The sequence below is a fragment of the Eublepharis macularius genome, chromosome 7 (genome assembly GCF_028583425.1).
Source record: "Eublepharis macularius isolate TG4126 chromosome 7, MPM_Emac_v1.0, whole genome shotgun sequence".
Taxonomy (NCBI): Eukaryota; Metazoa; Chordata; class Lepidosauria; order Squamata; family Eublepharidae; genus Eublepharis; species Eublepharis macularius.
This window is the reverse complement of record NC_072796.1, coordinates 73,079,518-73,106,743: the sequence shown is the minus strand read 5'-3', so window position 1 is coordinate 73,106,743 and position 27,226 is coordinate 73,079,518. Positions and strand designations below refer to the sequence as shown.

At 46.3% G+C, this 27,226-nt stretch overlaps 1 protein-coding gene across 1 annotated transcript in view; it reads right to left on the bottom strand.

Annotated features, from left to right (window-relative positions):
- Positions 1-27,226, bottom strand: part of COLEC12 (collectin subfamily member 12) — a 162,153-nt gene that overhangs the window by 42,774 nt on the left and 92,153 nt on the right. Inside the window, exons 3-4 of the mRNA XM_054985963.1 lie at positions 8,143-8,265; positions 1,176-1,274 (exon numbers count right to left, since the gene is read on the bottom strand). Of these exons, the coding sequence (XP_054841938.1) occupies positions 1,176-1,274; positions 8,143-8,265 (222 nt within the window). The remainder of the gene's footprint in view (positions 1-1,175; positions 1,275-8,142; positions 8,266-27,226) is intronic.

Here is a 27,226-nt window from a genome sequence, read left to right as displayed (position 1 = left end):
CATTTTTTAATTAAACAAATGGGGTAGTAAAGCTGGAACATTACTGCATTTATATTCCTTCTAATGTGTACATTCTAAATCTAAAAAACTCCACATAAATCTTGGCTAGCATACAGGGAAGTTTACAGAAGGATCATCGCACTGCATCCTCCTCTCTCAAACAGCTGTGGAAACCGCTCTCTCCAGCTCTCCGAATTTCTGCTTTTTAAAAATTAAACAAATAGGGCAGTAATGCTGGAACATTACTGCACTAATATTTATTCTCATTTTTAAATTCTTAATCTAAAAAAGCTCATCTTGGCTGACATACAGGGAAGTTTTTAGAGAAGGATTGTAGCGCTGCATCCTCCTCTCTCAGACAGCTGCGGAAACTGCTCCCTCCCCACCTCTCCACCTGCATCTTTATTTTTTTCACTGGCAAATGAGCATCCACCCCCTCTTTTTTTTTAATTTGGGAGAGTCACAGTGCTGTGAGACATTCCTGAATTCTACCCCTTTAAGTACAATATGCATCCCGTTTCCTGATGGCAATCCACATTACCCACTGATCACCTATTGGGTTTCCTTTTTCCTCCTTTCTTTACAACTGGGGCTCATGTTCAAAAATAAAAAAAACTGGTGGCCACGAGAGACTGCCCAATCAGCAAATACAGGGTCAGGGAAAAGGGGGTGGTGGTGAACAAACTGGGCTCCAACATTGCATTGTTATTATGCATGCTGTTAAATGTTTTAAAAAAATGACGTCAGCTCCAGTCCGGGCCCCCCAGGCAACTTGAAACAGATGCTTCTCAACTCATCTGGAATAAGAAAGCAGACATCAAATCGCCTCGAGGTTGTGCAGTGCAGAATGCTAGAAGCCCAAGCTGATTCAGCATCAGCACTGACTGGCATGAATACTCAGTAGTGCGGGCTTGAAGTGTGCCATGTGGAATGGGCCAGTATCTCAGATCTTCAGACAAACAACTGGCTGGTGACATAAGGGACAAACTGGTATTATGGCAAGGGATTAATCATAAGCCTTCCCCCCTAATGGGAACAGATGCACTACATGCATTTCTTGAAAGAAAGAAAATACAAATGGAATTAAGAACTGGCTAACGGCTAAGGAAATAAAATCAAACAATAAACTAAAGAAGCTACAGTTATGTTATGGCTTTTAAGTGCATATCGATTACCCAGTTCCTTTAGGCCGCTTTCCACTTTTGTAAGTTTTTCTGTGCATGTTCTGTGTGACGTTTCCATGCCACCGGTAACATTGTCCATTTTCTCTACAACTAGAAAGAATGAAGACAATATGTTAGCAAAACAATTTCATGATCTGTGACAACACAGTATTTGATTGATGAGACTGACTTCACCTATGGGTCATGTGTAATTGCCACTATCTCCATATGCTGTGATGGTCATTGTACATATGCTGTGGGGAGGGACCGTAATGAGTTTGAAGTGATTTCAGTATTTTATGCTGCTTCAGGCTGTGCTGGATTTACAGGATAAATGTTGGCAGGGAGCACTTTACCAAAACAATGAAGGACAATATGCAGAATTATCCTTAACAATGGCATAAATAAGGAAGACTTTGTGAATGCTGGAGCTCAGTGTAAATTCCCATGTTGGTGAAGATAACTCTTTGGATATCATGTTCATGAGAGGAGGTCAAGAAAGAGAGTTGAAAGGAAGAGGACGTTGCAAGGATTCAAATGAATTGGATGAGGAAAGAAGTCACACAGGAAGAATATATGTGCTTGAAGAACACAGGATCAGTGGAATTGAAAGACAACGGAGAAAACTGCACAAACTCATTTTGAATGAGACTTATGAAGGTTTGATAATGGAGAGCCAGAAAAGTGGCCACAAGATGAGACAAGAGTGTAAAGCTACAAGTCAGCACAATGTTAGGCATATTTTAAACTTGCTTGATATTGCAGCCAAACTATATAGCAAACACTTTCTAGACTAGAGGACCCAAAGGGTTTGTATCTGTGGATCTCATACACTAGAGAATTTACCTCACTTTATCTTTTTCTGCCCTATATAGACCCCACATCAATGTTTCTGGTGGGATATTTATCTGGTGTAAGCGTATACATAGATGCAGAGAAAATCTGATTTTTACTTTCTGATGTTGATGCATATGTTTCATATAGAGTTTCACTTTTTACCTTTGCTGCTATGAAGATAAAGTCTAATGCAGCAAAGAAAGAGGGTGTTACCTGAACTTGCAGCTAACTTATTGATTGACGGTTTTAATCTGTGTCTGTTTTAATGGAATTTCTCCCACATTTTTTAAAATCAGTATTGAATATAGTTGTATTTTATCTAATCTTTATCTTATCTAATGGGGTTTTTGTAATTTTGTGACAACCCATGGCTATACATAATACACTGAACTGAACATTCAGCTAAGCATGACACTTCCTTCTAGCAGAAAGAACCTCTTGATCCAGATTTTCCTCTGGAGGAAGGCTTGTTCCCATGGAGGAAGGTTCCACACTTAGACGAACTAGGGCTGCCAGACCTCTGGTGGGGGCGAGGGATCCCCCGCCCCCACCATCTCACCCCTTCCCTTACTTACCTGGCCAGCAGGGGTGCGCGCACCTTCCATGTGCGCCCCCCTACGGTGCTGCGCACCCCCGCGCACAGCAGCCACCAGGATCAGGCCTATTTCAGCCTGGATCAGGGCCCCTCTGGAGCGCAGGAGCATTCCTGTGCTCCGCAGGGGCCCAAAATGGACCCAATCTGCATCAAAATGGGCCTGATTTGCGCCAAAATGGGTGTGGATCGGGCTCGTTTTGGCGTGGATCAGGCCTGTTTTGGCATGGATTGGGCCCATTGTGAGCCCCTGCGGAGTGCAGGAATGCTCCCGCGCTCCACAGGGGCCCAAAATGGGCCCGATCCGTGCAAAAACGGGCCTGATCCACGCCCGTTGCGGGTCGGGCCCGTTTTGACGCGTTGTGGACCCCTGCGGAGCGCAGGAATGCTCCCGCACTCCACAGGGGCCCCAAACGGGTCCAATCCGCACGAAAATGGGCCCAATCTGCACCCATTTTGTCATGGATCGGGCCTGTTTTGGGCTGCTGCGAAGTGCAGGAGTGTTCCTGTGCTACACAGCAGCTCCCAACGGTGCAATCCAGGGGCTGCATGATGACGTCACTTCTGTGAAGTGACGCTTGCACGAGTGAGCGCGTGCAAAGCGCGCTTGCACCCCCCCCCCCCAAGGTAAGAGCCAGGCCCCAATCTCCTGCTGGGAGATTGAGGGGGCCTGGCAACTCTAAGATGAACAGAGAGGAAAATCCACAACCTAATATGTTAAACAGTACAGTATTAAGCAGTTGCACCTTTCTAAGTCACCTGAAGTCAATGGGCCTAGGAAGCAGCATTTCTGTTCAGGATTGCTCTCTGGACTAAATGAAATGCTGGATTGTTTTGCAAGAAGAATGAAAAAGACAAAGCAGACCTTAGTAATGTTGGGCAAATAAACCTTTCCTTTCATAGGTAGGGGAGACTGCAGTTGGGAGATGGGAAAGTGCTGAAATTATCAACATCACAAACAAGGTTTGGTGGCAGGAAAGCAAACCAAGGGAAGAGTTAACAGAAGAAACATTTCTGGGAAATGAGAAAACATTAAGAACAGGGATTGAGAGGTATATTTGGGGAAGGAGAATGAATTTCTTAACTATTATTTGTTGAAAGTTAAATCACTTCACACTCATGATTTAGTACTTAGATGCCAATAATATTTACTCACAAATAGGCTTCAGAGAAGCAATAGGATTTACAATAATTTAGCACTATACAAATTTAAACTGTTTAGCCCAAAATGGAATTATGTCTGTGTATAATTTATTCCTTGTTTTAGAAAGCCAGAGCAGTTTTTACTTCCAGGCAGTCATACACTGAAACTTGGTAATAATGCAAGTATGGAATAAGCAGGAAATGTTCATACCTAGCTGCAGGGCTCATTTTGAGGGGGAATGCACTGGAACACCATTCCAGTAGTTCCCCCAAGTCAGGTGGCACCGCCCACCTGACTTTAAAACATTTTGGGCCATTTAGGCCTCGATTGGGGCCAAAACGGCCACAATTAGGGCCAAAATGGCCCCGATTGGGTCAGTGCCAGGTGAGGGAAGGCACTCCTGCCCAACACCGATGTGGTCCCAGCTGTTTCAGCCCTGAACCGGGCCAAAACGGGCCCCAAATGGCCATTTTGGACCCGTTTTGGCCTAGACAAGGGCCGAAATGGCCCGGATTTGGGCCAAAATGGCCTGGATTGGGTTAGTGCTGGGCAGCGGGAGCCTCCCCCACCTGGCACCGATCTGGTTCCAGCCGTTTCAGCCCAAATCCGGGCCGAAATGGGCTGAAACGGCCCAGATTGGGTCGGTGCCATGCAGCGGAAGCCTCCTCTGCCTGGCAGAGACATGGTCCCAGCAGTTTCAGCTCCAATCCTGGCTGAAACGGGCCCAAAATAGCCATTTCGGGCCATTTTGGGCCTGTTTCAGCCCGGATTGGGGACAAAGGGGCCTGGATCGGGTCAGTGCTGGGTGGGGAAGGCCATTTGGGGCCCTTTTCAGACAGGATCAGAACCAAAACCACCAGGATTGGGTTTGTGCCTGGTGGGGGACCCCTCCCCTGCCCGGCACCAACCCAATCTCGGCCATTTTGGGCCTGGTTTGGCCTGGATTGGGAGCAAAATGGCCCTGATCCGGCCACTGCCAGGTGGGGGAACACTCCCCATCTGGCAGTAGCCGAATCCTGGCCAGTTTGGCCCGATCAAGGGGTGTGGCATATGCTAATGAGTTATGCTAATGAGTTCTTGCAGTTCTTTTTCTATGAAAAAGAACTGCAGGTTCAGCAGCTCTACAACTGCTGAACCTGCCAATATAATACAAGGGCAAACAATGTAACAACAATATACCAAATATAACAAAATTTAATATATCAACAATGAATAGAGGTTCAAAATTGAACCAAACATGAATTGAAGCCCCGAAACACAAGGAAGACACAGGCAGCAATAGTCAGTGCAACATAGCAACGTTTTAAGGTGCAAGGTAAGTGCAGTGGAAATCTTTGAAGATCTTGTTTGAAGACAAAGCCTTTGGATCTTAATGTTGCTTGACTTGTGTGTTTTCTCTGCAGGTGTCCATATCCAACCAAGGGATACAAAGACCCCAACGACTCTACAAGGAGCCAGCAAAGAACTTGTTTCAATCTCTCTTCCTCAGGAGTCGAAAAAGCAGAGGAACACCTTAAATACAATAAAGCACCTAGAATCTCTGTTGTTGCAACAATGCCTTTTGAGCATTGGGAATCTGTTTATTTCCATAAAACAGTCAACTTGATCAAAGAATCTCAGAATTTTAAAAACTATTTCCCTCTCCATGGGTAGTGCAGGAGCTTCTAGGGACATCGTTTATTTTCATGCTCAAAGTCTAATGAATCTGAGATTGGGAAGCATTTCTCCTGTTCTGCCTGATTGGTTACTATGGGTGTAAATATTATTTCCTTTATGGAATGATTTGCTTACGTGCTCATTTGAGTTTCTGAGAGCGGACAAAAGGCACAGGTTGGACATTTGTCAGCTTCCCTCAAGTTTTGATGGGAAATGTAGGCAGCTTGGCGGAATGTTGGACAAGTGACAGTTGAAAAGTCCATTGGACAGCAGTCAGAGAGCCAAGCTGCAAGACTAGGATGCCTACATTTCCCATCAAAACTTGAGGGAAGCTGACAAGTGTCCAACCTGTGCCTTTTGTCACTTGTAGTTCCGCTCATAGTTGTATATAGTTGTCCTATGGACACATTAACAGTGAAATCCTAAGCAAGGTTACTCCAGTCTAAGCCCAGTCAAAGATACTGGAGTAACTCTGTTTAGGATTGCACTGTAAGTCATGGTATACCTTGGACAGTGCTGTTCTGTTTTTGCCCTACTTCCCTTGTATGTATAATCTGAGTTCAAATTCTTTTATTACCATTTATGTAGCTTTTAAATATTATAATACACTTTTTAATCATTATATTAGGATCTAGACATCTAGGACTATAATTTGTGAGTTATATTCTATGTAATGGAAGGGAAAGCTGCTCTGGGCAAAGTTGCCACTAAAAGCAGAACAATTAGAGCCTTGTGCCTCCATTCCCTCCCATTGCATACTGAGGGACTTGGCCTGGACCATATCTTCTAGTGGGTCCATCTTCTGCAGGATTTATGTCATCTCCTTTTCTCTGTACAGTATCTGGCTAGTTGGTTGGATCAATTTGTGAAGTATATGCACCTTAGAACTTTGTCTTAGAACTTTCTGCTCCCCTAGAGCTTCCTAAGAAGCTCTAGGGGAGCTTTATTTCCTTTCCATGAGATTTGTGTAAGGGATCTGTGCAGGTAATGGCTATTTACTTCACTCACAGAAGCTGATTAATATATGACATAAAATTTAGACGACAAGTTACTCTTTTTAGTGGGATTCTTAGTTTTTGTCCCAGCATTTGGAAAAAGAGAGAGTTATAAATAATGTGACAGGTGTCTAGCCAATTCCTGCCAGAATCTTCAGCCCTATAAAATTCCTTAGTACATTATAATATAGAGGATCAGGAATGAGAGTCCTATCATTAATACATAGGATTGAAGCAGATAATCTATTTTCATCTGGCAAAGGCTGCATTCCTAAGGAGACTTGCATGGAAATCTAATCCTTGTAAGGCTGATTCTCTAAAGGCCATGTAAGGCTGGTTCTCAAAACACTGGTCAGAAATTCCACATGAATGATAAAATATTAGGATTGCACACATTCACCATGGCATCTGCACACACTCTTAATTTCTGTGATCCTTCTGCCATCCAAAAAAGGAGACAGGTTGGTATGAATTACAGAACCAAGTGCATATATGCACTGTGTACTAGGGTGTACAGAATTTCCGCATGTGGCAATTCTGTGATCTGGTCCTTTACCCATCAGAAAACACATTTGGAGAAGGAAGGTGTATTATTTTATTTATTTATTTATTTATTCAATTTATATACCGCCCATCCCAGGGGCTCTGGGCGGTGAACAGTTAAAATTGATAAAAACAAAAACTAAAATCAATATACAAATAATAAAACAAATGAACAAGGTGCAGTGGTGGGGAGAACCTTCCCCACCCCAAAGGTGGGAGGCCGACATGGCACCGCCCCCTTCAATCACCAAACGCCTGGCGGAACAGCTCTGTCTTACAGGCCCGGCGGAACGATAATATGTCCCGCTGGGCCCGGGTTTCCATTGACAGAGCGTTCCACCAGGCTGGGGCCAGGACTGAAAAAGCCCTGGCCCTGGTTGAAGCGAGGCGGGCTTCCTTAGGGCCGGGGACCACAAGTAAATATTTATTCGCTGATCGGAGCGATCTCCGGGGAACGTACAGGGAGAGGCGGTCCCGAAGATATGCCGGTCCCAACCCACTCAGGGCTTTAAAGGTAAGAACCAACACTTTGAACCTGATTCGGAATTCAACTGGAAGCCAGTGCAGCTGGCGCAGGACAGGTGTGATGTGTGACTGGTAAGGTATACCAGTCAGGACCCGTGCCGCCGCATTCTGGACCAGTTGTAGTTTCTGGATCAGGCCCAGGGGTAGCCCAGCGTAGAGTGAGTTACAGTAATCTAGCCTGGAGGTGACCGTTGCATGGATCACTGTAGCCAGGTCCTGGGGCGTCAGGTAGGGGGCAAGTTGCCTGATCTGACGAAGATGGAAAAATGCAGACTTGGCAACCGCCGTGACCTGGGCCTCCATCGATAGGGAGGCATCCAGGAACACACCCAGACTCTTTACCACTGGCAAAGTTGCCAGTGGTGTCCCATCCAGGGCAGGGAGCTGGATCCCAACATCTGGCAGCCCCCGTCCCAGCTGCAGGACCTCCGTCTTCACTGGGTTCAATTTCAGCCTGCTCTGTTTCAATAATTAATAATTATTGTATTAATAATTCTAATATTGATACAGGCATCATTATAGTATAGTATATAGTATATTGCATCAAATTATCATGTATAGTACAGTCTGCAATGTCTGCAAACATTTCACTCTTGATTTTTTTTAAAAAAAATCCTTGTATTAGTTGCCTTTTAAAAACGGATTCCTACTTAGATAGGAAGAAAATATGACAAATGTGGAACATACCTTTGTATCCCAAAATGGTTACTGTTATTGTCAGCAAGGCACATAATATATACAACAGTATGATGGAAAACTTCAGTGCCCAGTTACTTTTACATTTGGTGCATTGTGTCCCTTCTTGAATACCTGCAAAAGAAAATAAGACTTCAAGTCTAGCTGGTTTGAAATCTGAAAGTTTGAAAGAGACATTAATTACACAGTCAGCACTTGAAACAAAGTTGACACATGCATATATACCACTGAGCATGTGTACAAATGTACTCCACCCTCTCCAAAATAAAACAGGCGTTATAGTGTATAATTCTAGTTTTTTTCTGTTCCTTTGGCCCATATTCCAGACAGGCTGCCTTTTCGTATTTTTCAAGAACCATACATGCATTCATCAAATTATACATTCAGTCTCATTTTACCAAAAAATGCAACTTAAAAAAAAAGTTGGAAAACTGGTCGATAGAGGAACTAAGTAAATGGAATCATAACATCATCGAGGGCTAGACAACCATAATGACCACTGCATGCTTGACAACAACTGAATATGTGAACTAAAAGCCTTAAAAGTGTGGTGAGATGAAGCACTTCTGGGAAGTACAATAGCAACATCAGTACAGAGGTGTGAAACTATTTTGCAGTCAATGCTGCATTAATTCTTAGCGCTATTCCACTGAAGATACAGAAAACAAGGATTAATGAGCGACCAGTTTCTTTGAATAATGAACTTCTTTCAGCTGTTACTCTGTTTGTTCACTATGACTGCAGTAACCTCACAGAACACTTTAAGATTTAATAAACTGCTTGCATCAAATTAATGAGATAGTGAAAATTTGTTTAGAAACTCTTTAGGTACAAATTATGTTTTCCATAAGGATTAGCCTCTGGCTACTTTGTGAACTTTAGCTTTTCAGAGAGTGCATCAGAGGCAGCATCAACTTTTTTTTACTACTGACTAGGGATCCCAGACCCCTGGTGGGGGTGGGGGATCCCCTGCCCCAGCTCCCCACATCCCGCCCCCACTTTCCTGAGCAGCGAGGGGGCGCGCACCTTCCTTGCGTGCTCCCCCATGGTGCAGCGTGCTCCCGTGCGCTGCAGCTGCCTGGATTGGGCCCGTTTGGGCCTGGATTAGGGGTGCTGTGGAGTGCGGGAGGGCTCCTGCACTCTGCAGCACCCAAAACGGGCCCGTTTCAGTGCGGATTTGGCTTGTTTTAGAGCCGCTGTGGAGCGCAGGAATGCTCCTGTGCTCCGCAGCACCTAAAAAACAGGCCCAATCCATGGCAGAACAGCCTGTTTCCAGCACTGCGGAGCGCTCTGCAGCGCCCGAAAACAGGCTTGCCCAGGGGCCGCGTGATGATGTCACGCCCGAAGTGATGTCATCGTGCCTGTGGGGGCACGTGTGGGGGCACGTGTGTGCTCTGCACGTGCTCACCCCCCCTCTCCCCAAAGGTAAGTGCCAGGCCCCTGTCCCCTGCCAGGAGGTTGAGGGGACCTGGCAACCCTACTACTGACGGATAAACATCAGCCCCCAGATTACCTGGGGGACCTGGTAGCAGGATCATGGGGTGAGGAGAGCGAGGCACATGGTGACTGCCATGCTTGTTGGGGATGGGGAGACTCTCAGCGGCCTTCTTGGAGTAGCACACGCTGCCCAAAATCAAATTCTTGGTCCAGCTAATCAGGTCTGGCTGGCCAGGGCAGCAGAGGAGGGAGAAAAGTGGTGGACCTGAGAGAGGTGGTTTCCTCTCAGGTCTTCTGCCAGTGCTTATCAAGGCAGGCAGGCCCAGCCCCTCAACACTCAGCTCATGGCTGGCTTGCAGACAGGAAGTGCTGTGAGCTGCAGCAGCCAGAAGATGGGGGTGGCATTCAGAAGCGGTATTCAGCAGCAGCGGCATTTGGCGGCAGCGGCTGCAGGACGTGAGTGACGAGGAGCATGCCAGCACCAGTCACACTAGTGGAAGCCACAAGAGCAGTCTGCCTTTGGCCCCATGTGGGGCTCGAAAGCAGCAATTTTCCCTGGTGGCTTCAAGGAGGGCAGCCATAGCGGGCGCAGGAGCTGGCTAGCCAACATTTTAAGAGTTCCGAAAAGGTGATAGCTGCCAGAGGAGGACCTAGGACCATGCTGCTTTTCCGAGTGGGCAGGGTAGGAGACAGTTGGGTCAAGGGGCATCTTACTCATGTTGCATCAGCAACCCCCTCCCCCATCAGGGCTGAGGGGGTGAGAAGGGTTTGCTCCTTGGGCACATCACATGTCGTGGGCCTAGCTCACCTTCACCGGCTCCTGGATTTTCCAGGGGGCAGGTGTCTTGAACCATGGGCAGGCCCACTCTGTAGAGCCTTTCTTGGGCCCTAGAGCTCTGGCGCTCCTCTATGAGAGATTGAGCCTCCGGGTTTGGATCAGCACCTGCTGTTCTAGAGCCTGTTGAGCCAATGAGTGCTGGCAGGCACCATCACCCTCCAGCAGTTCCAGCAGCTTGAGCAGCTGAGCACTGAGGAAGAGGCCTGCCAGGAAATACAGTTGTCATCAGAAGGGAGATGATTCAGACAATGAGGGCACTGAAGGTCCTCCTCCTCAGAGGACGCAGGGGGCTGTGATGCGGAGTATTGGGGGGTAGTGGCCCATGTCCCTGGTTTACCAGCCTGGGTGTCACACAGGAGGGCCAAAGGTGGGCAGAAAGGGAGCACCCCCAGGAGGTTTGGGTTGCCAGTCAGGCGGAGGGTGACCAGGGAAACATCCCATCCTTTATGAATGATAAGGATATTCCTGGCATTCACCTGGTGCACAAGGTGCGGGACCAGATTCTTGATGGGTACTATGTGGATGTTTTCACATTGATTAAACCTGCGGCAGAGGATGGGAGGAGCGCCCCTCTGTCCAAAAGGGACAGAAAAGGGCCAAAAAAAGGAGGTTGCTGAGAGTACTTTCAGCAACTGGATGGAGGGCTACTTGGTTTTTATGGTAGTATGGGCAATCTACCTAGAGAGAGACTGGCACCTGTCCAATCACTTTGTGGACCCAGGCCCTAGCTGGGGACAGTACAGCCCTGGAGTATGATGTTTTTCGGAAGCGGGCCTCTCATAACTCCAATGCGAGGATGGACCTCAGTAGACACACGCTGTGGTTGTGGCTGGTGGGGGCCCCACATTAAGAGCAGGAATGAAGATCCTAGGGGCAGGAAATGGTCAGGATGATTGGGTGAAAAGCCTTTGCTGAGAGTACAATCAGGATAAATCTAAGTGTCTATTTGTGACCATATTTGCAACAGCTGCTTTGCCCCTCACCCCAGGCCTTCATGCCCACATGGTGCTGGTGCACAGCACCCCTTTCAAGCTGGCTGGCCCTCCACTGGCAGCTCCTGTAAGGAGGGAGTCTCCAGTGGCCAATGTGCCCAGCCCACCAATGCAGCAAAGTTGACTGGCTCCCCTAGGTATGGAGCTGGCATGCATCCCCATCAGCCTTGATGCCCTTTGCCCCCTCTTGTCGCTAGGGATGGTACTGAAGAAGACCCCTGGGGAGTTCCAACTAATTCACCACCTGTCATACCCCTAGGGTGCTTCCATTAATGATGCAATTCCTCCAGAATTATGTTCAGTAAAACACATTTCATTTGATCAGGTGGTGCGGTTAGTCTGGTCCTGTGGCCTGGATGCTCTTATGGCAAGATGTGATGTTCAGTCTGCCTTCAGGCTCTTGCTGGTGCACCCTGATCACTTCTACCTACTGGGCTTCAAGTTTAACAATGGGTTGTACGTGGACAAGGCCATGTCGATGGGTTGCTTGATAACCTGTGTTGCATTTGAGACTTTCAGCACATTCTTGGAATGGGTTTCAAATGATTGAATGGGATGCCCACATGTCACACATTATCTGGATGATTTTCTGATTGTGGGTCTCCTGGGCAGCATGGCCTGCACTGATTGCCTGGGTGCCTTCCAGGCCTTGGCATGGAACCTGGAGGTAACCCTTACCCATGAGCAAACCAAGGGTCCGCCCACTCAGCTGATGTACCTGGGGGTAGAGCTGGACTCTTTCCTGGACAAGCTACTGGGCTTGAGGGAGCTCATCCTTCAGGCCCTTTTACATCATAAAAGCACTCTCAAGGAGCTCCAGTCCATCATAGGGCGTCTGAAATTTGTGTGCAGGGTGGTCTCCCTGGGGAGGGCCTTTTGTACTCATTTGGCCAGGGCCACGGGTAGGGTTTTCACCCCTCATCACCACATTTTCCTTCCCTTGGGCATTAAGGAGGACTTAAGAGTTTGGCTCACCTTTTTCTTGCCATGGCAGGACCTGAGGGACCCGATGTGCAAATGCATTCTGATGCAGCTGGCAGCACCAGTTCTGGGGTCTATCTGGGCAGATGCTAGTGTGCCCAGAGATGTCCCTATTCCTGGGTGGGGTTGGACATCATTAGTGATCTTACTTTCTTGAAGTTTTTCTGTATTATGGTGCTGGTGTGGCAAGAGCAGCTCAGGAACAAGCAGGTAGTGTTGTGGTGCGACAAATAAGCTGTAGTCCAGGTTTTGGATAGGCATGACCCACTTTGAGTGGGTCATGCTCCTAGTGCACAGGTTCATGCTGGTCTGTCTCTCTGTTAACATCTCATTTTCAGCTTGGTATGTAGCAGGTGTGGATAACAGCATTGTGGATGCCTTGTATCGATTCCAGATGGAAAGATTCTTCAGCCTAGCCCCAGCTGTGTATCGTACTCTGGACCAGTTTCCAGAGGGCCTGTGGAATCTTTGGAGCACATCATAATGCAGAGAGTACTCAACTCCACCGCTCCCTCCACCATCCGGGCCTACACTGCAGCCGCTTCCAGTTTCTTGGCACTTTCTGCCAGCATGGGCGGTGCAGCCTGCTGGCCTACCTCAGAGTCTATCATCTTTCAATATTTTCCTCAATTAAAAGCACAGGGTTTAGCACCCAGGACCATGGGGTGCTATCTGGCAGCCATCTCCTTCTTCAATGGAGCCCACAGCTAACTCAGACCTGGGCAACTCATCCAGTACCCACAGGGCCCTGGAGGGCTTGAGGAAGGTGACTTCTCCCACCTTCGATTCCCACCAGTGTATAACAGTGGCCATCCTGGCTGATATTCTACACCAGCTTCTGGGTATCTGGTGTTCACCTTTCGAAGCCCAGCTGTTTTGGATGGCCTTCCTGCTGGCCTTTTATGGTGCTTTCCAAGTGGGGGAACTGGTCTTGGTGCGCCATAGCAGATCAAGACATTGGGGTGTCTGCTGCCATGGTCCATGTCCTCTTATGATGGTCCAAAACCGACTAGAGGGGATCATGGGTGCACATTTGCTTGGACGCCACTGTAGATATGACACTGTGCCCAGTCCAAGCTACTGGGGCCTGCCTACTCATCTGCCCTTAACATGCTGGCTCTTTCTTAATATATAGGGATCTCTTCCATTTGACAAGGTTTCAGTTCTCTTCCATCCTCAGGTCCTGTCTTGTGGTGACAGGCTTGCTGCCCGCAGAATTTGGAATCCACTCCTTCTGGATCAGGGCCACCATGATGGCTGCTGCCCTCAGCCTTACATCATCCCATATCCAAGCCATAGGGAGACAGAGGTCTGGAACTTATAGGGCCAACATTCATCCGGGCTTGGGGGCCACTCACTAATGGAATCTCTATTGGCAGTTTCTGCAGATTGGTGCAAATCTATCTGGATCTATGGGCACAGTATTGGGTACTGGGCTGGTCTCTCCATGTCTTCGTCTGGATGGAGTATGCAGCTAGGTCTGGATGGTGCTATTAACATCACCTGGATTGGTGTCACAGAAATGTTGTGAGACTTGCTAGTGCCAATGGATCTTCACCACGCTGGTCACTAGGGAGGGGGGCTTGATGCCCTGGTCATCCAGCTAGGGAAGAACAACTTGGGCAGACAGCAGGGTGTGGACTTGCAGCATTCTATCACAGTTGATCTGGAACTCCTCCAGGGACTCTTTCCTCAGATGCACATACTGTGGTTGGACATGCTGGAACATCACTCGTGGCACTGCGCTGCTGATTTGGACTAGGTCAGGAGGAAGTTGGCTAAGGCTCTGGGACAGTTCTCAAAACTGGGGGAGGGGTGGACATCTCTTTCAGAATGGAGGCCTTGTTCCATCCTGACAGCGTGCACCTGTCCAGCAGGAGTCTGGACGTTTGGTTGCAGGACATCCAGGATGGCTTGCTGGGTTGGTTGCCATTCTAGAAGCTTTGGCGGGAGCCATTTTGTGGCTCTTGTGGCAGTTTGGGCATTGGGTGTGGATCCATTTGGGGGGAAACAGGGCCTATGAGCTCAGTTCCCCTATTATGTGGATCCCCTTAAGAGGTCTTGGGAGTGAGTATGACAGATGCATGCCCAGCTTGGAGCTGTCGAGGCATCCTCACTCCCAGGTGGATCCACACAGTGGGCATGCACCCACGTGGTATCCCACTGTCATCCTCAGGTGGTCTGAGGGGGTTGTAGGTCATCAGCTGGCAGGTGAGTCAGCTGATGCTGGGATCTGTCCCCTATATGATGCCAATGCTCCATGAGCTGTAAATCAATGTGGCCTTTTTCAAATCCATCAAGGTTGTCTGGTGTGTTCTGTCACCTTGCCCTTGCTGCTCCTCCCCCATCAGCACTGGGCGTGCAACAGAAATTCAAATAAATCCTTCTTTTTCTAGTTGTAACTATTTCCAGTGCATTCCTTAAACCTAAATTACTTTAGAAAGAGATTTTAACAGTGAAGCAAACTCAAAGCATATTCTTCACATTAAACGTCACAAAGACGTAATCAAGCCAGTTGATTAGAACACTTGATTTAGCAGAGCTTCACATGTGGATTTATCATCTCCACAATGCACTAGTTTTGGTAGACATGGTTTCCCTCATTTTGTATACCTAGCCAAAGGAGGCACTGGCCACAGGAGACATTTCTAGTTAACTTGCATGGTTCTGACATATAAAATAGGCATCAGTTTAATTGCTTTTTGAAGACTTAGTATCACCACCTCATTTAATAGAAGGGACCCTCAAATAATATACACTGATGTATGGACAAAACAACAACAACAAAATAATCCTGAATGTAGATGACATAAAACTAAATATAAAAGTTCCCTTAGGGCCAGTTCCCAGATTATGTTCTCCCTCCAATTTAACTTTAATATCTGACAAAATTAGCTTTGACTGACTTGTGATCAAATATGCTATAGTCAGCATCTAAATTATGGAAGCTTCTGTGTCTAGTAATGGGAACTTCTTGGATAACTTGTGTACCCTACTAATGAAAATGGAAGTTTGTAATGTTTTGTTTGTTGGGGGTCAAGGAGAGGGGAAACTAGTTAGAAAATGCACTTTATTTAGTAATATTGGTGCTTATTTAGCAGTATCAATGCAATTTCTTAAATTAAGCTAAAGATGCTCTGATCAGCAAACTACAGTAATATGCTGAAAAATGGAAAATTGCTCCGTTTATGGTGAATGTCAGACAAGAGTTATTAATTCAGAAGACACAATGTGAGGCTCCTTGAAGACACTGTCTGCCACTTGGCCTTCCATCATGATGTCGCTGTGCCAACCAGTGTCTGGAGGATCATCTCTGCCTTCAGCTGCTTGCCACCCGTGGCCTTTACAACCTCCTCCTCATCGGCGCTCCTCCCTTTAGGTCTCAGAAATGGCAGGCAAGGGAGCTGGCGTTGCAACTCCTGCAGAACTCTCTTCCCATCTGAGAGGCTGCCCTTAATAGTCAGGATCAGTCCTCCACTCTCCTCCCTGGTCAGGGGGTTCTGAGCCCTCTTTATACTCTCACCTCAGTGGAGGCACCGCTTCACTCCCTGGGTCTCTGCCCCTAAGTTGAGGGCCAACACCTGGGTCAGGAACTGCCACATGGCCTCGCCCCAACTCTGCCCCTGCCTTTTGCTAATGGCTGCCACCTGGGTTGGCCCCTTTGCCATACATGGAGGCTGGCTGCCACTTGTGGTGTCTAGGTCATGCCTTGGGGGCGGTCCTGGACACACAATAGTATAATTCTCAACTCTGTCTCTGCAACCCAAGAATAAGAAGCAAGTTAGATTGCAGATGTCAGGAACTTTAGAACTAGACTGCCCTCAATTATTTTTTTTTAAACTACATAGATACAGTTTGCTTATTGAGAATGGGAATTTAGCTTTGAGGAAATTAGTAGTTAGCTAATAAACCTCTACTTGCTTTTGGTTGAATCAGACGGACAAGCTATGTCTAAACTTGTGGTTGCTTTGTTTGAATATGGGATTAGCTATCCATAAGGCCCTCTGGAGGTAACATGTGGAGGTGGAGCTGTGTGTGCTGGGTCACCTCTGAAGATGAGGCCTCTAACTGAGAAGACAATGTGCTTTATTTCTGAAGACAGGATCTCCAGAGCTGAGGCGGTTTCTGAAGAAGGGTTTGAAAGTTGAATTTACAGTGCTCAACTGTGATGGTCAGATGTAAGGCAATCACCTGGTCTGTTTGGGTCAGCACTGAATGACTTGAATGCCTGCCAAACAGGCTTGCACGCCCCCCCCAACCCTGCGAATGTAGAAAATGCTGCCAATTGAAACAGACTGGCAGACATTAAAATTGCTAGGGGATATTAAAATGAACACTAAACTTTTAAAATATATTTGTTTGACTGATTTATATGATTTGTGACTGATCTAACTGTTGATTTAAACAGTTTTCTGCTGACTGGAAGAGTGGTCCAACGAGGACGGGGTAATACAACTCATTTGGGCTGTGTGAGAATGTACATGCATGAAAAATTAAACACACTGTACTGTAGAGATACGAAAGAATATGGTGACACAACCTGTCAAACAGCCATGAACAGATCAACAAGTAGATGAACAATCTGTTGAAAAGTCAGGCTTCTGTTCATAACTGGAGAACAGGACATGAACTAAACCACTTGGTGTTGGAGTATCCCTAATCTGAGGATGTTGGACATATTTTTACAATCGGCGATGCAGCAAGGACTGTTCCTTAGGGTTCTTTTGCAAAATGCTCTGTGAGAAAGGTTACTTTAATGACTACTTCCTATCAATGACTGCTTTTTCCTGGATTTTTCCTGTTCCAAGAAGAAAAACCCACCTATTTTCAGGGTTCTTGATGACCCAGGACCCAGCATTTGCAGCTCCAAGACAATAGACATAGAATACTCTTAATAAATGTATCTGGCATTCTTGACAGTTTCATTTTGGGAAAAAATGTGAACCTTTTTGTCCAAGAAGGCAGACTTGGAAACCCACTAAAACGGAAGCTTGGCACTTTTATCATTGGGGCATGTATGTCCAAATTTCATAATCATTTCAAAATGGTATATTCCGGCCCTGAATCCAAATATCTTTAAGTCCTATTAAAATCAAGGGGGTTAAGCATGCACAACTGGTATAGCATTTCTGTTCATAATTGTTTTGTTTTGATAAAAGTTGTGTATATGTGCAGTAAATCATTTTATTCTTGAGAGCTTTCTCACATCTCATTAGTAGCTAACATTAAACTTCACAGAATAGGACTACTCCATACATTGTTCTGAGAAGAGGTCATGTGTTAAGTCATGCAGAGCTGAGCCTTGTTTGCATCAGATTTTCATGTCTTGTTATTGTTTCATGGTTTGTGCATTCCATTATGCAATCTGAGCACATGGCTTTAATGCTGACTTGCCCTCGGACTTTTGTCACTGGTTGTGCATACCAGAGAGGCTGGGTCACTTCCGAATGTTGCACATTTCTCATTGCTGACTTAAACAACATTTAATAAATATCAGATGGGACACAATGTGCCTCCTTTCACTTGACACACTTTTCTGTTCCCTGACTTATTTTAATAAGAGCTCTGTTTCTTCTTTGTCTCTGTTGGGAAGACATCTGGCTAAACAAACTGGCGCTCAGTACAAAGGGATCCAGCTGGCACACATGTTTTGGGGACCCCCTTTCTTTGGGAGCCAAGATGGTCACAAAAAACAAGCTAAACACACATTCTCCATTGTAATATTTGTTTTTCTAGTATTATATTCCATTGACTGGGTACTTTGTTCTCATGGAGGGGGGGTCCCATCTGCAGATTCTTTTTGGATTGCAGATAAGCAGTTTTACTACTAACAGTTTAATTATTTTTGCCTGTTTTCATTGATGCACTTTGAACGCTCATGAACAGTGGCAGCTGGTGCTAACTGGGGCCGCCAGACTGGACTGATTCGACACTACTCATCTGCTAAATAAAGAAAAGTGGAAAGAAGACTATATATTCTCTCAGATTGTGCTTTTATACACTGAGTCTTTACTCTGCAAATTTCCAGTTGATGCACTAACTGATCTGACTTTACTAAGCCATTACAAATTGCTACATTGTATGAGTGTACAGAATAACTTTAGCAACCAGGAAAATCACCTCGCTCCACAAAGCAACAAAACACAATGCAGATTTCTTCTCTTCTCCTAACTACAGTGGAGCAGAATGGAGGACTTTTGTTGAAACAGAAAGGAGCTGCTCTGTGTGTAAATAGTAATAGCAGAGACAGCCCAGTTAGGCTAGTTCAGGCCATGCCCATCCACCCGGCCCAAGCAGCAACGCATTAGCTCACTGGCTAGCATGAAGGCCTTAATTGTGCTCTGTAAGAATCCACTGAGGAGACCTGCCAATCTTTCCTTACCTTCCACTTAGACTCTTCCTCCTCCTCCTCCTCCTCCTCCTCCTCCACTATTTTGTCATGAGTGAAGATTATCTCTACCCATGAAGAATGTTTTCATCTTGTTTTCTGCTAAGCATGTGATTCTCTGTAGAGCAGATCTTGCCCTGCCAAATTTCACATACCCACAGCAAGAATAAGACTAAGAATGGGGTTGACAGGCTGCTACCTGGAGGACAGGGCAAGAGAAAGCAGCTGAATATCAGCGGTGGGGGTGTGGGAGTGACCCATTTGCTGTAATGGATGAGTGGTCCCCACTCAGCAGTATTCTTGGTTTCAGCATAATTTTGAGAACAATCATACATCTGCTTTCTTGCTGAATAATTCTTAAGGAGTTTCTCAATGATGCTCTACTAGTGAGCCACACATCATGTGTAAAGAAAATGGCTTTTCTGATTCAAAACTGCAGCCATGTTTGAAATCTTTGGTTCAGGAAGAAGGGCCTGGGAAAACTTATAGAGCTTGCAAGAAGCTCTCAGTACACAGCGACTTTGGAGATAAGGTAGCTTGTTAGCTTGTTAGAACCTCCATGGTACAGCTTTGAGCCAATTAACATTCCTGAACACTCAGCGCATCTCGTACCTGTGGGAAAGGGGCTGGGACCAAAGCTGCAGATTGGTCTCACTTCTGCCCACTCACGTACTCTCCCTAGCAATGATGACATCAGCTTTTGGGATCCTGATTGGCTAACAGGCCTGAGCCACTTAGGCCCCCAAGACCCATACAAATAGGTTAGCAACATGGAGCTTCAGGCTTTTAGCTTCAGTTAAGCTTTCAGCTTCTGTGTGGAGTTCTAAGCCTAGCACGAATGGATGGCTATTCCTGCAAGTACTCAACAAAAACAGGAGGGGCAATCCCGCAGGAAATCCAAGCAATACGTTTTCAAATCCCCAATTTATCAATTAAAGTGCAAGTGCTACTTAATTAATCAGTGCATACAAGTCAAAATTGAACAATCATTTCATAACAGCGTATATCCTGTGCAATAAAGCAGCAATGAAATATAAAGAGCAGATTACAATCCATGAACATCCTATACATATCCGGGTATGCTGAAAAATCCTTTCTTGTATGCACTGATTAATTAAGTAGCACTTGCACTTTAATTGATAAATTGGGGATTTGAAAACGTATTGCTTGGATTTCCTGCGGGATTGCCCCTCCTGTTTTTGTTCTGTGTGGAGTTCAGCTTCAGCTATGACTTCGGCTCTGAGTCTGTAGGATGGACGCTCCTCTGCAACCATCTTTTTTTCTGCTGAAATGGATGTGAACAACTGAAATGCTGTTTTTCTCTATGCAAGAGACTCTGTTATTTATACCTGTGTCTGATTTGTGTTTTGCCTTCTGGAATTACTGTGGTATGTATAGTTAGAGCTTACATGCTAAGGTTTTGTTATTTTAATCCCCACAGTCTGTCTTGTTATTTTGAATATCTTTGCACCTTAAATAAATAATTATATTTTTTTATCTTGTGTGGTTCTTGACTCTGAAACCTCAAAGGCTAAACCAGTGTCTTGACCCTTGAACCACCTACCAGGTAAATCTTTGTTCAAAGAACTCTGCCTGCAAGCCACCCTTGCAAGGTAGACTTTCTGTTTAATTCCCTGACAGGCCTGGAGATTTGTCCTTTTGCTCCTGTGCTTTGGGATAGACTAAAAGGACTGGTAGCAGGTATTGAGGCTAATGTGAGAGCAGTCTCTCATTGGCAGTTTTGTAAAGTTCTGTTTACCCGGGATGCTGAGCTCTGTGCGTGTCCCCACCCCCCTTGGGTGGAAATGGTGGTCCCCACGCCTCTCTCTGTGACACCATGACATACTGGTTTTTTTGAGAGGGCTCTACTGATTTCAATGGTTCCTGTTTCCAAATTATTGGGGCCAATCCTTATTAAAGTGTAAAGTATTCGTAATATAAATAATTATTGCTATCACTTATCTTTGAATCCTGCCCCCACAAAGTTTCAGGTGCAACTTCTTTTTCGTGTGGTATGCACATAAAATTCACATGATCACTAGCTATAATTCATGAGAATAATTTAGTTGTAAAATTGGCATATCATAATTATCATCATCATCATTATTATTACGCCTTTCTCACTGAGATCCCAGGCAGATTACACAGTGTGAGTGAAAATACAATATAATCAAATCAGCTAGGACATTCACTGAGCAAAGTATAATAATGAACAACAGTTAGGACATTCAGAGAAAAAAGATACAATAAGATTTGAAAAAACAAGCATAAAGCTGAGCATAGAGATGAAATCTTTCTGAAACAAAGCATAACTAATTTACATGTTTTACAACATGGAAACTCCATAGTAGCCACATGTCCACATCAGCAATCAGTACCCAACAGAGTAGCAAATAATCCCTGTCCCTACCAATGCATCTCTCTGAGTTACTTCTTCTCACACAGCCCTATAATCCAGGTAGAAAGCCCTAATGAATAATTTAGTTTTGCATAGTTTGCAGAAAGCCAGGAGAGTGGGAGCTTTCCTGACTTCCTCAGGCAGGCCATTGCCTAAGGCAGTGATGGCGAACCTTTTTGAGCCCGAGTGCCCAAACTGCAACACAAAACCAACTTATTTATTTCAAAGTGCCAGCACTGCAATTGAATCTGAATACTGAGGTTTTAGTTAAGAAAAAACAACTCATACAGTTGTCCCAACTAATTAACATCTCTCTCTCTCTCTCTCTCTCTCACTCGCTCAGGAGCCACGAATGAAAGTAAAGCAAGTTAAATCAAAGCAGCTTACTCTTCTTTAGAAAGCCAGCCCCAGCAGCCTGGCTACTGCCTCCGCTTCCTGCTGCTAAAGAGACAAGCAGCAGGGAGGCAGCCTTGAGGAAAAGGAATCACGGGGGCAGGGCCAAAACCCATGTGATCTCTGCTCAGAACGCCGTTGCAGGCGTTCCCCCTCCAAATGAGCCCTGGACATAGCGATCGGCAACTTGGCTCGCGTGCCCACAGAGAGGGCTCTGTGTGCCAGCTGTGGCACGCATGCCATAGGTTCACCATCGCTGGCCTAAGGTGTGGGCTACCATGGAGAAAGCATGAGTGCAGGCAGCTGTTCATTTTTCCTAACTGCAGGGTGGTATTTGCAGGAGGCCCAGACCAGGTAAGCAAAGCTGCCGTAGTGGAACAGAGGGGGAGAGATGGTCTCGCAGATATGAGGGACAGAGGCCATGAAGGACTTTATATGTGATAGTCATTACTTTGAAGTGACATATTCAGAATCAGAATTCTGAACTGACATATTGCTCAAAGCCACAAAGACTTCAAGCCATTCAATCTGCTACCCGATCTCTTTTCTGTGAACTGTATAAAGATTATTTTAGAAGTCCAAACCACATTTATAAAACGATGTAAGGGAAGCTGACCACTGAGAGAAAGTGAATGTATGCTTTGATATAGTTAAGATTTTTAGGATAATTGTAGAGAAGCATGTAATTTTTATTCATACTGTAGCTTTTATCCTGGTAGGTCAATAATGCTTGTAATGGGCAATGGCAAGGCCCAACAGTAGAATACTATATTGAAAAATCATACTATTGCATATAAATCATAAATCATTTCCTATGATTGGAATGCACTGAAATATGACAATAAACATCTCGTAAGTTAATAACAACAAACCAACGGTTTAATTCTAACATGGAGAGAAATTGAACAAGAGATAACATCTGAAACTTGAGAACAGTGATAAAAGCATTTAAATTCCTTAAATCAAAGATGAACCTGACATGCACATCTTTCTTAAGTACTGAAAAATACCTAGAATAAAACCCCATGGACTTATCTTGAGAAAAAACGGATTCAACAGCACCCTTAAGTAGCAAGGATCTAATAGCAAATAGGAGGTAGTCAGAGTACCACGTGTCTTCCTTGTTAGGGTGAAACAGGGAGGAAAAGAGTTAAACTCAATCTTGTACCCCTCCCTAACAATGGAGAGAGCCCATGCATCTGAGAGGATGTCTTTCCATTGAGAAAAGACCAGAAAGAGCCTATCTTTAAAAATAGGTGTGCTCATGTCTGTTTCTGGGAATAGTCAGAAGAAAGACTTCTGACTTTGTTGTTCCTTACAGGATTGACAATGAGGGTGCCTAGTCTTGGAATGAGGCCTTTTTTCTTTGGTTGAAAATTAGAACCTCCATATTAGAGCCTGGGTGTCCTGGGACGAGCAGCCACCCCAAGCCCACCACACTCGCCCCGCTCGCCACAGGTACTTACTGGGCGGAGGAGGTGCCTTGCTGCCCAAAGCAGCAGGCAAGCAGCGGTGTGGGCAGCCTCTGCGAAGGCCAGCTGAGTGGTGGTGTGGCCGAGGAGAATGGGTAGCCAACAAATGACTACACATCAATGACTTGAAAGTGTGGAGGGAGCACCTGCCCTCCAAGTGCCAGCTGGCTGAAGACCCCCTCAAGCCATCAGATGGGCAGTTGCCCTGGACCCCATGAGGAGAAGATTCGGCCCAGGGATGGATGAAGCCTTAAGTCCGGAACAGTGGGAACACCTTGAGCAAGTACTTCACGAAAACCGTGGAAGCTTCTCCAACCATCCTGGTTGCACCATGATAGTGTGCCATGCCATACCCACCCCCACAGGCAAAGTAGCCCGGACCCCCTGGAGACCGCTCCCACAGAAGCAATGGGAGGCACTTGCCAAAGAGGTGGAGGATATGCTCCAGCTAGGAGTAATAGAGCCCTCTCATGGCGCCTGGCGCAGTCCAGTGGTCCTGGTACCCAAGCCGGATGGATCCGTGAGATTCTGTGTGGACTATCAAGAGGTCAGTAAAATCACCAAATTTGACGCCTACTCCATGCCCCGGGCGGATGTCCTTATTGACCAGTTGGGGATGGCGCAGTTCCTATCAGCATTAGATCTCACAAAGGGATATTGGCAAGTACCCATGGCCCTAGAAAACCAGGAAAAAATGGCCTTTACCATGCCACAAGGACTCTTTCAGTTCAAAGTCATGCCTTCTGGGCTACATGGAGCCGCTGCCACCTTCCAGCGGCTTGTCAATCAAGCCCTGGTGCAGTGTCAGGGCTTTGCCACAGCCTATATAGATGATATCTTCATCTACTGCCCCAATTGGCCCACGCATTTACAGCACCTGCGGAAGGTCCTCCAAGACCTAGCCACCGCAGGACTCAAAGGCAACCCTAAGAAGAGTAGATTAGGGTCCAGGAACTCAAATATCTAGGATTCTGGGTGGGGAAGGGGCAGCTGTGACCCCTACTGGACAAAGTGGCTACGCTGGAAAGTTGCCCCCGCCCAGTCACCAAGAAGCAACTGCGGCGCTTCCTAGGTCTCGTGGGGTATTACAGTAAGTTTATTGCCCACTACGCCAGCCAGGCCAGTGCCCTTATGGACACTCTGCATAAGGATCAACCAGCCAGGGTCTGGTGGATGGAGGAAAGAGAGAAGGCTTTTCAGGATCTCAGGACAGCTCTCGACAAGGCGCCGGTCCTATGCAACCTGGACTTTACCAAACCTTTCATAGTACAGACCGATGTCTCCGAGTCTGGCATTGAGCCATCCTGGTGCAAGACTTTGAGGGACAAGAGCACCCCATATTGTTCATAAGTCGCAAGTTACAACAAGCAGAGAGAAAGTACGCGACCATAGAGAAGGAAGCCCTAACAGTGAAGTGGGTGGTGGGCACATTATAATACTACCTTGCCAAAAACCATTTCATACTTGTAACAGACCATGCCCCGCTGCAGTGGATGGCATGGCTGAAGGATCACAATGCCTGGGTGTTGAGATGGCATATTTCTCTCTTGCCTTTTAGCTTCTCGACATGTCATCGGCCAGGCAGACAACACGTTAACACCGACTTTATGTCCAGGATGCTCTTAAAAGAGGACAAATCCAACTCTGCGCAAAGGGATGTGTGTTCTGGGATGGCTGTGGCTCCACCTGCTGCTCCTCGAATGAGCAGCCACCCCAAGCCCACCCCACCCGTCCCGCTCGCTGCAGGTACTTACCGGGCAGAGGAGGTGCCTTGCCACCCAAAGCAGCAGGCAAGCGGCAGCGTGGGCAGCCTCTGCAAAGGTCAGCTGGGTGGTGGTGTGGCCGGGGAGAGCGGGCGGCATCCGTGTGAGTGAGCAAACAGTGACTTGGCTCAGCCGGGACGCGGGGACAAGAGGCCCATGACTGCGTGCTTCCAGGGAGCAGCCTTGACCCCCATAGGGGTGTGCTGACAGTCGCCGGAGTGGGGCGGGCGACCAGTAACCCTGGAAACAGCAGCCTCACCCCTCCAGCATGCAGCTGTGTGCCTGCCCTGCCCAGCCGGCTGCACGAATGGCCGCACCTGGGTCCGAGGGGCCTGCTGCATGGGCAGGCCTGCCCCCTGGGTCACGGTGGCGAGGGGTGATTTGCACAGGGCCGAGTGGGCCCAGGCCAACCCAGCAGGAGGGCAGGGACAACAGGGAAAGGCAGGGTCCTGGTCCAATCAGGAGCAAAGGCAGGGATGGGTACACGGGCTATGGCCACAAGTGGCCCAGGTGTTGGGTATCACAATGGGGGTGGGAATGTGGGAGGTGGGAATGTGGGCGGGGCTGGCACTAGGGGATATATGGAGGGATCCAGACTCTGGCCAAGGAGGAGAGAAAGCTGAGCTCTGTCCCTGAATTCAAGGGCAGACTCAGCGGGGACCTGATGGAGATCCTAGGAGCTTGTGCCTACTCTGAAGGGAACCCTTTCTGAGGCCAGTGGGGGAACCCTCGCTCTCCACTGGCAGCTGACAAGCTACCCAGAGGCACCGACTAGGCGGCGGCCAGTTAGGCTACAGAGCAGGACCCGTCAGTAGCATGGTCAGCACGGCCACTTCCCCGTCAACCACACCCACGGACCCGGCGACGTGTGACACTGGGAATCATCATCTAATACAATTGGATCTCATAGTCTTTTAATCCTTGTAGGTGACCTGGACCTGGACTGTACTGTAATCAGAACTGAATGCTTTTTTAGATGTTTAGTTTTCACCTTAGCCTTCTTTGGTGGGAGTTCAAACATGTTTCTGGATGTTGACGGAACTGGTGAGCATGACTGACATCTGACCAGATCCGAAGCTGGATCTGATGGATCCGAGAATGTCGATTTTATCCTGGCCGATGGCTCCTTCGCAGCAATGCTGGATTGTCAAAACTGATACGTACTCTTTCTCAGTGAGCAACCTTGGGTCCTGAGGCTCTATTGCACCCTTCCAGTCAGTCAAAACTAGAAAGTTCATTCCTGACTGCATGCAGTCAGGACTGTGCAGAAGACCACAGATTAACTGATGCTACAGAAGACCCTATGGAAGATATTATTTTGATTTTTTAGACAAAACGTAGTGCCCTTCAAGAGGGTTTTTATTCCAATTTCCTATCAGTGCCTCTAAGAGTCACATTTTCAGTGTCTTAATGGTTCTGTATACAAGAAAACATGATATTTGGGGTCATTTGCATGCTCCATTAATCCTGTCTTTTCCACCAGACATAATAAAGTGTCCTGAAAGGATGCCATTATTTTCTCTGGAACAGTCTCAACAAAGGAAATGGTTTTGATTGAATGTAATGTACACAAACCCTTTTCATCAAATAAAGGAAGAATCCTCATTATCCACTTTGACCAATCTCTCACTTATTTTATAAAGCAGACATTTTGTGTTTGGCTTTGTTCATACTCAATACAGAGATACAAAATGAATTGCTAAAAATCCTAATTATACACTTCAACATCCATAGTCATTTAATTATATGGAACCACCACACAATGCTCTACTGTGATTGTAGGAAGATGATCTCAAAGAGATGTTTCACTAATGAGTTAGGGACCATAGACTCTACCACTATGTTGCCTTATGCTTTACGTATATACTCCCATGTACTACCTGTTCTTTTAAGTATGACCTTACTGGGCAGTTCTAAGTTGTCTAATGTCAGTCCTAGAATTGCTTATGCTTGGTTTCAGCATTTCTTAAACTCTGTATTGGATTTTTGCTAATGTTATGTCTTTGTAAACTTGCATTTATTTACATTATGGCATTGTTTATTGAAATGCCCTTGATACTGACTGTGCTAATCTCTCACTATGTAATCTGCCTTGAGTCTCAGTGAAGAAGGCAGACTATAAATGACATAAAAATAAAAAATAAATAAATCTTAACTGAAAGGACAGCTAGAAAAAACTGAATCCCAACATGAGAAGAAAAAAACCTATAGTATCTCAACTGCATATTACACAAATATGAGCATTAGGATTGCCTTGGTACATTATGAGGAAAATCATCGATTTGTTTTGGCCTTTTTTTTAAGCCACAGAAAAATGCTAAAACTATTAAACTCCTGAGGACGATATCCTTTAAACTGCCAGTTTAAAAAGGCATGTCTCGCTGAATCAAAATCTCACCTACGCACTTGTATT